Below are 12,768 nucleotides of genomic sequence, written 5' to 3' on the forward strand. Positions count from 1 at the left end.
TTCAGAGACAACAGTCTAGGTAAATCAGTTGTATTGTTCTCAAATCTCGCTTGGATTATTTACCAGATTGGAACTGGCATACATCATAAAATGTGAATGCTTGCAGCGTATATATATATATATATATATAACAGGTTATTAATTTTCAATACTCTGAAACAAAGTCTGTCCCAAAGTTCATTTGGAAAATTGTTACTCCCTAACTATTTTTCCGTATATTTGCAGTAATTAATCATGAGGCTCCATTTCAATTCAGTATTTTAAGTACAGATCCATCCGATCGATACTAAGCCATGTTCTTTGAAAAGAGTTAGTAATAACTAAATTTTTTTTAAAAAACATAAAGCAGATAAAGATAGATTCAGTTCGTCAATTCTAGATTAAAGGTGAGTGTTTAGCTCATTAGGTGACTGATCCATGAGTGCTAACAAGCAATGAGAATAAACTCTGCTGCTTGATGATTAGTTTGTTTTCTTGAAATGTACTTCATTTTCGAATGAATTAAAGATAAATGGTTTTAAGTTGTCTGTTATCCATTTTTACAGCAATACATAGTGAAAAAAATAGATTGACTAAACCAACAACATAATTAATTACTGATCATTGTCACAATATAAAATTTATTTAACAAGCTTTGTAGAGTTTAGATAATTAAGTGGTTGTGTCAGTATCGTAACAAAATATATTTTTTTATTTAACATATATGCACCTTTAAGTAGGTACAGAATAAACTACTAATACTGTAGAAATTCTAATTCGGTTGCTCAGATATCATACCAGACTGAAGTGCATCAGTTCATGTATAACAATTTCACAATATAGAATTGAATGATAAGCTTTAAAACAAGTAAATGTCAACATGTACGTTGAAACAATTGTCATGAGGACCCCCCCTACACACAAAAAGGCTGTCATACCATATATATATATGTCATATGATGAACAACTGTCATTTTAGTCACTTAAGAGATCATAAACTAAATCCAAAATAATAATTTATCTATGTATCCCGTATTAATACACAACTACACACTTACACAGACAGGTGTATACATAATGATTTCCGGCCAACAAATGAGTTATGGTTAGATTTGAAAATTACAACAAAAATTTATAGTACACCCTAATAGTATAGTGTAATGTAATATTTACCAGTTTATCAACAATGGTGATTATATATATATATATATATATATATATATATATATATAGTGGTACTTATTTCTTTGTCTCGTTAAGCACATATCAAAATTCATCCAAGGCGAGATGGAACAAACACTTTTTTCAAAACTTGTATGAATTAAAATACAGGATGTTTATCAGCACACCTCTATCATATAAAATTTTCAATCGATTTAAATAAAAAATAAACTCTGGTATTTTGATATCACTATTTTTCACGTTATGTTTTGATGTTCAATAGCCAGTCCGAGAGTAGTACCAGAACAATTTTACAGATAAACGAAATGAAACTATTTTCAATAGTATCACGTTTACTGTGACAGCTTTATGTTTCTTTCTCTCTCTCTCTTATGCTTTCAATGATCACAAATTTTAGTTGACCTTGTTTGCTTTTATGTAAGAACGTGAATATGTGTAGTGGATCACATTCTTAGAAATTTATTGTCCAAAATGTACCTATATCTTTCATGATAAACGTTATCTTCTTATTACGTTTTCCTAAAGATATGAATACTATTTAGCAAATTTCTGTAAGACTAGAAGCCACAAAACACCAATTTATTGTGTATTTCGAACAAAAATACCTCTAGATAGTTGCTAGTCTCTTTCAATATATTTATCACTTAAATTCAGTATCTACTTTACTTAATAACACCACAAACAAAGTTTTAAAAAGATCTCTGAATCTCATAAATGTTATCAATAGTTTGAATCCACCACACAACATACCTTTTAATCCGTAACCACGCAAACGAAGGTACATTAATACATACTACGTCAGGATAGTCACTAAAAATATCGATCAGTTAGTGGATGAGAAACCATTTCTGATATGTCTTTTATATATGGTAGAAAAGTATCTAATGGGTACCCATGCAACTTCATGAAGAAATATCTACCCAACTCATCGGCAAAAACTAAATAAAATACAGAAACCGGAAAACGGATCATTCTATCATCAGATCATTCTAACATCAGGAAATACGAGATTATTGAAGTCATTTGGAATAGGTGTAACACAAACCAACAAAATTACTTCAATCAATCTTATACAAACGAAACGGCAAAAGAAGAAACACCGAACATCATCTACAAAATAAACTGTTACAAATGCGCAAAACACTACATCGGACAAAGTGGATGCCCCTTTCATCCTCCGTTTTATAAACATTAATTAGCTGTCAAACGCCATGACATATATTCTCTTATATCAATGCAAATGGACAACTGTGGACACATTCGACTGGAAAGATGTTGAGATCCTCAGTAGTGGAAATGCTAAGAACGTCAGGAAATTTTTAGAAGCTCGGCACTCAGGTCAATCAGTAATCAACAAACATCGAAATCGACCCAATATTTCAACCAATCAGAAATATCATGGACAAATATAAGACCAAGAACCAGATCAAAGGGAGATACAATCAAAATGAATAGGTGGGCAATGACAGGTTAAGGGTCAACAATAATGAACCATGATCAAGGTCAACAGGACGAGGTGAGTTATATGTGGAGAAATGCGAATAATTTAACTTCACGACCAAACCTTCCAGCTCAGAGAACAAAACTCCACCTACATCATCCACGTGAGCTACAAATTTTCCCACCATCTCAATTCCCTATATCCTATATTGTGGAAAGATAGCAGGAGTGAAGTCTTAAGTGTATGTGCTCAGACCAAGATAGTACCATTTCATGAATTAACCATTATTTCAATCAGTAATTCAGTGATAAATAATATAAATGCAAGTGGTTTTAAGTCCCAACAATATGAACTTCCAAAGATTAATAGTAACGGTCTAAATAATAATAGTATCAGTGATATTACGAAAGACTGAAAAAAAAACAGTTCGGATGTGGGAAAGGAAAGAAGATATATATATAAAAATATTGAAACCCAAAACGTAGAAGAGGAAACATGTGCGAATGTATTTGCGCCAATGAGACCAATCCCAAGCTATGTCACTCCGATTAATGATCGGAGTCAGTACGCGGACCACAAATAACTGATCTGTATTTAACTATACAGCTCAGTCCAGAAGTTAGTGATTCAGTGGACTGACACCGAGTACTGATTTGCCCCCCCAGTTTCGCGCGATCAATTCATATGCACTAGGCCTGATAAAAATTCTAGTTAACGTGGCCAACTACTTGACTCTCTAACATTAGCTTAAGTGCTGACGCAGAACAGTCCTCAATTAATATTTTGGACTTGAAAGAACTGAAACTCGTCCCGCGAATGCTAGCATTGTTGCCATAGGCTATTGGAAACCTCAGCAGTTTGTCCGCGTTGTTACTGAACAGAAGCATGGCATATCAATATAAAGAGTTAGTGAATCACGTGGTAAGAGAATGATCTATAACGAAATAAAATAGAAGAAAGGAACTTGGAAAAACTCTACGGAATAACACTCGAGGTTTACAATTTCAATGGAAGCTCCCTACAACTTCTCAGACGACAAATAGTCTTCGAATAGAGAGCTTCCATAAGGTTTATGTTTATTACATACATGTTGGAAGTTACAAGTTGGGTGGTCTTCAAAAAACCAATCTTTTAGAGCAACATAGTAATATGGTTTTTTTGCTTTTCTGTTTTCGTCACCAGAGTAGATCCGTCTCTAATTGAGGCTTTACAGTTTACGTTTATACCTTTTTTTAAATTACTCTATGCCTTAGCTTGAGAGCATTTTTAAAGCTAGAAATATTTAATTCCCTTAAAATATTTTGTTTCATATATTCATCAGTAAGTTGATGTCAAGGGAAGTAGGTCATAGAATAGTTTGTCTAGTGAATAAATTATATCATTTTCGCTCTAACTGATTATGTACAAATAGATGAGACGAGTATTTTTTTTAAATTTGCATTTATCAAAAATCATTTCAGTAGTTACTTCATACATAAAATTTGTTGACGAAAATTCGTGATAAAATCCTTATGTTATTCTCCAAATGGCCTAGTATGGTTGATAGAATAATCAACGTTTATTCATTTTACCGAAATAATTTGATGTGACTATGAGGAATGAAGAGTATATATCCATGGATGTATGACACAAATTTATAAATGAATGAAATCAAATTATCGGACATGTATGCCTGAACACATAAAAAAATATATTAGAAGCCAAAATTACAAAACTAAATTGATTTACAGTATAATAATTTTATAAAGAGTTACGAATCAATCATATAACCAACATAATGATTAATTACAAGACTCCCATTTTTTTCAAAGAACAATCAAGTGTAGCGAATTTTGAACGCAATGTTGGAATTTAAATGTTAAAATTAAACTGTACACAGGTAGTCGAAAAATCCTGATATCGAACTGAATGATGAATATGAAATCTCGAAATAGTAAAAGAAATTAAAATCTATCCTAGTCATTAGGTAGTAGATACAAGATAAACATTTCGTTTCATTATGCTTCGGATAAACCTTCAAAAGGACACCTCTTGAGATTTCCAAAATAAAAAACGAAGCCAATTAAAAATTTATCAACAACTGTAGCAACAAGTAATCATTGTCTTTTAGCTGGTTTACAGGAAAGTTATTTGCATTATATCAACCTATATTCACACATCATTTTCTCAGTAGAAAGGAATCATAGAAACGTAAGGGCTAGGAACTACTTTATCAGATATAGAAGGATTACATAAAAATACTTATGTTACTTCCTTTAATTTGCAAACATACCTTACAGAAATAATTACTAACAATCAAAAGCTCACATTTAATCTTTAAACAGTTGTTTCACCATTAGTAGATTTTGCTCAACTTTTTTCTAACATGTTCAGAATTTGTTGTCATAACAAGTTCGCGTTTAAAGTTACAGAAAACAATATTAATATTACTACATAAAACGAATAAAAACAACAGAATGACTAAGCTATGTTTTTTTCAAGATTCAAGCAGAACAACACTATCAACAATGAACCATACTAAAGATGAGTAGTTAAGATAGGAACAAGTTAGTGAATATCTAATATTCAATGAAAATCAATAAACAATATATTTATTAAATATTCCTTTTAACCAATCAAATTGGAGATTCGTTATTCTAAACACATTGAAGTTACACAAACTAACATAAAATTCAAATTAGACAGTTCAAATCAGTTTGTATAAAACAAATGAAAACTATGACCTCTTACGTTAGTTGTGAAATGGTCACAGTATCTGTATAGTAATTCAATTAGCAAAACAAGTAGGCTGTGTAAACACACTGCTTCTAGTCGTATGGAAAAATTTTTTTTAGAAAAAGGGTGTTCAGTAAGTTGACAATTTTGGCTGAAAAACATTTCAGTATTATGTGAGACTAATTGAAGCAACCTAATAATGCATTACTGATGATCGTGTATACAAATTCGAGATAATGGAAGTCAAATGAGTAACAATGTTTCTTCACTCGTCATCCAAGTGAAGATGATTTGAATATTTGAAATAAATGGAACTATCGATGTGCTCAACTAATTTAACTGTGATCATTTCAGTTGTGAAACATAATTCAAGACCTCAGAAGAACCAAATGATATAGAAGATGGTCGGATAGCACTCATAAAGTGCTGTTTCCTTCACTTATGAAGAAACTGGTTATTTATTTCAGTGTTGACAACTCCAGAGGCTATAAATCTCCATATGTTGTCAATCAAATAAGAATAAAAACTACTTTCAGTCCGAGTTGGAATGGGATAAATGATCATATACTTTATTTATTTCGTATAATTCCCTTCATTTTATAATTTGAGAATGGTAATAATCTACCTAAATTCAATTTACATATCAGACTAATTTCCCTGTGGTCACCCGGATATAGTGAACGTGGATTTCTTATAAAAAACGGTATAAATTACTGATCTGGATACTCAATCTGCAGATTATATATAATTTGGATATGCCTGTTATAAATGTAATTAGAACCTCAGATTTGGTATGACTAGACAACAGTTTACAAAAATTATAACTAGAAATGACTTAAACCTTATTGATTATAAACGAACTGTTGAGTTTTGTTTAAGCTATGTCAATTTATTGGGAAACTGTGAAAAATTTACTTAAATTCTCCACAGTATTATAAGCTTATCGCTCTGTATTTTTTATAAATGTATGTCAAAAAACGTTCATTTGAATATTCTCTGAACATTCTGCTAATATAAAACACGAAGTCTTAAATTTACTCATTCATCGACCCTTATAACACCTAATCATTTTGCTAAGAGGAAGCCATTCTGAGTTTTATTCAGATCTCATTTCACTTAATAATGAAATCTCTTGAGCGGTCATGATCTTCGGGGTTAAATTTAGTATTTGACACTTTGTTATTATTAGGAAACAGGTCAGAATGTTAGTCTACGCTGAAATATTTGTTAAGACGGTGGCTAGTACAATTAGACAGCTAGTTGTATTCTCGAAAATATTTTTGCTTCGTCAATCCTTATCGAGTTCTGTGTTAAGATACTTTACAGTAAACGTTCAATGTTTACCCATTCTTTAAGTGATCAATAAAACTATTTGGAATAGGATCATTAATAACTTGTTTAGTGATAGTTATTCGCTAATCAGTAGTGTACAAATCGAAATAAGACAATATGGAAACTTTTTTTATAGAAATGAGAATAATTAAACTTTGTAGTGTGATAATTAAATTTCAGTCTGTTTGAATTAATTGTAACGTATTTTGGTCAACAATAAATTGATTTTAAATGAAAAAAAGAGAAACTAATAAAGACGGAAACACTTTCATTAGCTATTAATATTCATGTAAATATAAAAAGGATAATGTATATAGTGAGTCATCTTATTTACAGTGTATAAAGTACAAATATAGGTTATACACATACATATAAGGCTTGATATCCTGAAATTTAGTGTCTCATTACAACTAGGTAGTAAAATCCACTGACCGACATGATTAAATGTATTATATAAGAAAAAAGGTTATAATGATGAAAGAAATGATAATCAGCTTCGATCATGAACACCGAAAGTTAAGAAGGGAACACGGTAAAAGTATGGTATAATGAAAAGTTAATCAGAATCAAGCAGACTTTTAAATTTCTATGCGAAATTCAAAAATGAATAACGCTTATCTCATATCACGTAAAACGAGCAGAAGACCATTAACTCTGATAATCAGGGACGATATGAGGACTCTTTAAAAGAGCTCGAGGAGATAGATGTTCTTTAGCCATATAATGGATGAATTTAAATGTTACTTTATTGACTTGCAGGCAAGAAAAGCTTTAGAAGACATCAAAAGATTTATTGGTTATGTAAAATTTTATTAATATTATTTTTCCTCGTAAACTAATTACCTACAGTGTGTTTCTGATTGGCTAACAAGGGGCTAAGATCGGTCGCTATTATTTCAAGAATCATTAGAACTTGTCCCCATACCATTGTTCTACGCAAGGACACTTTTTCATTCAGCTTGTATAAAACGGTATTTTAGTGATGATTAATTTAAAAAATACCATCAACGACTAACGAATACGTACCACTGCCAATTCAAACACTATGATTAATAATATCAAAGAGACAAATATTACTTTTATTAAACAGCTACTAATAAATTTTACCCGACAACTGTGTAGACCAATCCACTATCGTTGTAAATCAATCATTTTAAGATTAAACTAGCTAGAGATGGATTTTATCACCTTCTAGCTCAAAATAGTTTATTCATACGAGTAAATTAAAAGACTGACATAATCAAATTTCTAAATCTATTAAGTGACAATAAATGTTATCTGTGAAATAGCTCACATTAACCTGTTTGAACATAGTGAAAATAAACTGCAATTTTGATTTCACTAAAGTTTATATTGAGTAAGTTTAAGTTCTCAGTTAAATCCCATCAACACACTTATTAGTTTGATTATCCTACTCAATCACTTACTTATGCCTGTTACCCCTCGTGTAGGAGTATAAGCCGCCCATCAGCAATCCTTTCCAGTTGCTACTCATCCTCTTGATGTCCGCTTCAAATTATCAACGCAGTGTGTTCTTTGGCCTTCCTCCTCTACATTTCCCTTCAGGATTCCAAGTTATCACTTCCCGCGTGATTCAGTTTGATGATTTTTTTAAATGTGTGTCCTAACCACTTCAAACGTCTTTTCTTAATTTCCTCTTCAGATGTAAAAACTGATTTCTTCTCTGTTACAGTAGGTTATTGTTGATGGTATCCCGCAAAAAGACATTCACTATCTTACGTAGACAATTGTTTATAAATACTCGTAAATTTTTGATGATGGTTGTAATAGTTCTTCAATTTTCAGCTCCGTACAGTCGAACTAACTGTCTTAACGTTCATATTGAAGATTCTGACTTTGATATTGGTCGACAGTTGTTTTGAGCTACATAAGTCCTTCAACTGTACAAATGCTGTCCTTGCTTTGCCAATCCTCGCCTTTAGGTTTGCATCAGATCCTCCACGTTCATCGATGATGTTACTCAGATACGCGAAGCTTTCCATGAAAGCCGTTCATTGTATTGTGTGCTTACCCTCAGATGTCGGGATGGTCTTTACAATCTAGCTGACCACCAGAAGTGAACGTGTATAGTGAGCGGCCTCGTCTGACTCCGATCCTTACTTGGAATGTCTGCCGACTGTCCTCCATGCCTGACTTGTAGTGTAGTCCGTCGTATGAATTCCGGATGATCCTGAAGATTTTCTCAGGTACACCATAGTATCGAAGACGGTTCCATAATGTCCTTTTATCCATGCTGTCAAATGCTTTCTCATAGTCAGGGAAGTTGATAAATAGTGACGAGTTTCATTTAATTGACTGTTCAACAATGATCCGTAGTGTTGCGACTTGGTTTTTGTCCTTGACCGGTCTCTCTGGTTTACTACATTTTCCTTCTAGTTTCTTCGTTGTTTCATATAGCTGTCTCATATTTCCTTCTCATGCAGCTTTCTCCGCTGTCGTTGCTAGCTGTTCCGTGTATTTCTGCTTGCCAGCTCTAATGCTCCAATTCACTTGCTTGTTTGTCTCTGTGTATTTAGCTCGTACCTCGATTTTCTCTGCCCTTGTTCGACTGTTGTTAATTGCTGTCTTCTTGTTTTTCCTTTCTTAAATCTTATCCAGGGTTTCGATGGAGATCCATCCCTTATGATGATACTACTTGAGGCCCAGCACCTCATAACATGTTGAAGTCAGTGCTTCTTTGATCACTTTCCAATTGTTCTCCAGTGTTTTCTTCTTCTCTGAGTAGATCTTGTAAAGCTTGGAACCTGTTGTTGAGTTATCTTGAATTCGTTAAGTTCGTCAGTATGTCGAAAGAATGCTGTATCAAACCTTTGTTTTGTTGTTTGTCCATTTTCCCAATGCTTCTTTAGCTTCAGTTTCATCTTGGTAACCACCAGGTGGTGACCTGAATCTATGTCAGCTTCTCTCTTTGTTCTCACGTCTTTCAATGTCCTTCTGAATTTTTTTACGTAAATATTATCTATCTGGTTCTAAGTGGTGTGATCCGGTGAGATCCATGGGGGTTTGTGTATGCGTTGGTGTGGGGATATTGTACGGCCTACAGGATGGGGTTGTCGACCCCACACACACAATTTATAATCAAGGAAGTTTATATTTTTTCAGAAATTTTACAACAATACCCACTAAATTTATGTATTGGTTTACCAACCCGTAAACACTTTCTCAATCAACCAAATAATATCAGTTAACATTGTAAACTTGCACAACAGAAAATATAAGATCAACACAGAAAAATATCCTGTAAGTATTAGAAGGAAATACCTAGAAACTTCACCATAACGATCATAAAGCATTAAAAATGTATGTGTTAAAATGATCTCTTGTTACCAAAATGTACATATTATGCACGGTTTTTAATTCCCTTAATCCCATGAAGCTAATTAGATAGATCGCTTTCAGAAGATAAAGAACGGTTAAAGGGGATGGCATTCATTTATAGATATAGATCTATGAACTCAGAGATAAGAATGCTCTGTACGAAAACTTGTAGATAATTATGAATCTTTAACAAAGTATGAAATTTATTTTTACCTATGGATTAAAATTCGTTTTAATTTTGCAAGAGTTATGGGGGAAAGTTATACAACCATGAGGTTAAATATGACGATCATTTTACCTTAAAGACGCTAAGCAAAGGATAAGTTAGATGATCCAAACAAACATTAAAAAATAAAACTCACTTGGCTTAAGCGTTTTCACAGCAACAATTGTTGTTTTATTCCATACAGCTTTAAATACTTCACCGAACTGACCTTGTCCAATTTTTTCCTTCAAAATAATTGAAGATTTTGGAATTTCCCATTTATCAATGAGTTTGTGTGAAAGACCCACAGGTTCTGGATGGGTTGGCTAACCAAATAATAAATAAAAAAACAATTAACTGTAAGTTATTCCATAAATGAATAAATAAATCAAAAAACATTTTGATTGTCTTATTGTATTAAATAAACAAATCTGTATATCATGTACAATAGTTGTTAACTTTTGAAGCCTATTGTTCAGTGAAACTAAAGTAAATCAAAATATAACTATAAATGAGTGGGTCATTTTAAATGAAAGAAAAATGTATAGATATCATAAATGAAATTTCCGAATTCTCTCGATTAAGTTAAATTTACAGTAAGCTATGGAATTACACATAAAACCACAGAGAGTAATTATTATCTACAATGAAATAAACTAGTTAACAATTAACATCAGTATGAACATTATTGATTTTAGATTGGTGTTGGGGTGATCAAGAAAATTTTTCGCAAAAGACAAGCAAGGGTCAGGAAACACTTAAAAGCATTTCATCCAATCAGTGTTCACTTGAAGCTTTAGCCAGAAACATCAAGGAAGTGAGACGTCACATGTAGAGGTTCTGATTGACTGATTGCTATACTGCTACTATGCTTAGTAGCATTCTAGAATCTCCGAGCAACAAAACGCGCGTCCTGGATTCCACTGTTAGCCATTATCTATCTTTGCTTAACAATTAATAGTTCACTTTTTAATTTTCATGCCTTTCATATCTCATAACCTCATTAAGTCTATTCGTTGTGTAAGAAAATCGATAATCTATACGCTTGTAATCAACCTGTTTTATTCAGTAGTAAATACAAGATGTCACACCTTGGTTAGTGTTTTATTCAAACACAAAAAGAAAACAAATCAACCTTTAAACGCATAAACACTTTTGTAAGGGTCAAACTCCGTTAATAAGGTCACCAGAAGTCTTCTGTTTTATGCTATTCAAATAGTGAATGCACCTAGTGCAATAAAATATTTGATGGATTATACATGACAGAAGTGAAGTTAGAAGTAAACCGTTAAAAGAAGCAACTACATTTAAATAAAATCAGTCAAAATAAAGTATATGAGACAAAGAAAAAGTTTTTGCAGTTTATACGTGTAAATCTAGGGCATGCGTGCATGTTATGATACTATCACATCGTCTAAATCAATAAGAAACAATATCTATTATCATTAGAGAAAAAAGTGTTTTATAAGATTTATTCTGCAAAAGGGAATATATTATACACATGACCAAAAAGAATGAACCAAATTTCTGCAGGTCAACAACAAAAAATGAGATGAAACAGGGAAATAGTGCCCACTTTTGTCTGTGTGCAAGAAAAAATATGATAGTATGGTCAACTAAACGGATATCCATGAATCAGTAACCAATTAATCGTCCCAACTCAGTTTTCAAATGAAAGTCGATTATAATTGCACGTATTAATTAATGAACCACGTATATTACGTGAAATAGATAATATATCTATGGACAGTATCTTTAATAATTTGAGTGCTTAAACCACTGAGAAATAATACAAACTTAGCAGTTATCAAGCAACAATGGTCGCTAGCAAAACGCAATGCACACACTTAAGCATGAACAAATGTCAGACGATAAACATATAATAAGAAATGAACGACTAAAGACAGCCTCTCTACGCTACTGCAAAAAAGTAATTAAGTACTAAAAAGGTGAGAAATAAGCAATAATAGTAATGTCCTATCAGGATAATTTGCAAACGAAGTACACCATAATTTTACAATATTAGTGACTGATAATTCACTTTGATTACATGACTAACTACATTGCATAACTTTGTATAACATTAATTCTTTGATTAAAAAGGTCTCTTTAGACCCCACAAGACACGAAGTGAAATGCCTGTTGGAGTAACTTGTTTGAGCTAAACTACCTCCTCTGGATCACGGATATTTTAAATCATCCCAATAATATTTTCTTCCTTATCAATGTTCTTTCTATCCATGTATGATGCTTTGTCGTAATTGCTGGAATTCGCTTTCTATTTCATTGTAAAGCGTAACAGGAGTCAAGGTTTACAGGTAACTATGAGTTCGTCCATGTGCTAAAAAATTTTTGAATTCTTAAAAGTAGTCTAGTGTCTCACGTTATTTCTACTCACTCATGTAATTAGACATGAGACTGAAGCCTGGGATGTGCACAGAGAACGTTTACATATCATATTAACTAAAACTAGATCTTATACGAACACATAATCAAAGATAACATATACGGCGAACACTGAAATATTCAAACCCAGACATTTCCGAAATTCCATGACAAGAACGCTAGCCACTTA

At 32.4% G+C, this 12,768-nt stretch overlaps 1 protein-coding gene across 1 annotated transcript in view; it reads right to left on the reverse strand.

Moving 5' to 3' along the window:
• Positions 1 to 12,768, reverse strand: part of SRC42A_2 (Tyrosine-protein kinase Src42A) — a gene marked incomplete at its 3' end in the record, with an annotated part of 60,654 nt that overhangs the window by 32,425 nt on the left and 15,461 nt on the right. Inside the window, exon 6 of the mRNA XM_012938564.3 lies at positions 10,351 to 10,519. Coding sequence (XP_012794018.3) covers positions 10,351 to 10,519 — 169 coding nt within the window. The remainder of the gene's footprint in view (positions 1 to 10,350; positions 10,520 to 12,768) is intronic.

Source organism: Schistosoma haematobium, chromosome ZW, assembly GCF_000699445.3.
Source record: "Schistosoma haematobium chromosome ZW, whole genome shotgun sequence".
Lineage (NCBI taxonomy): Eukaryota > Metazoa > Platyhelminthes > Trematoda > Strigeidida > Schistosomatidae > Schistosoma > Schistosoma haematobium.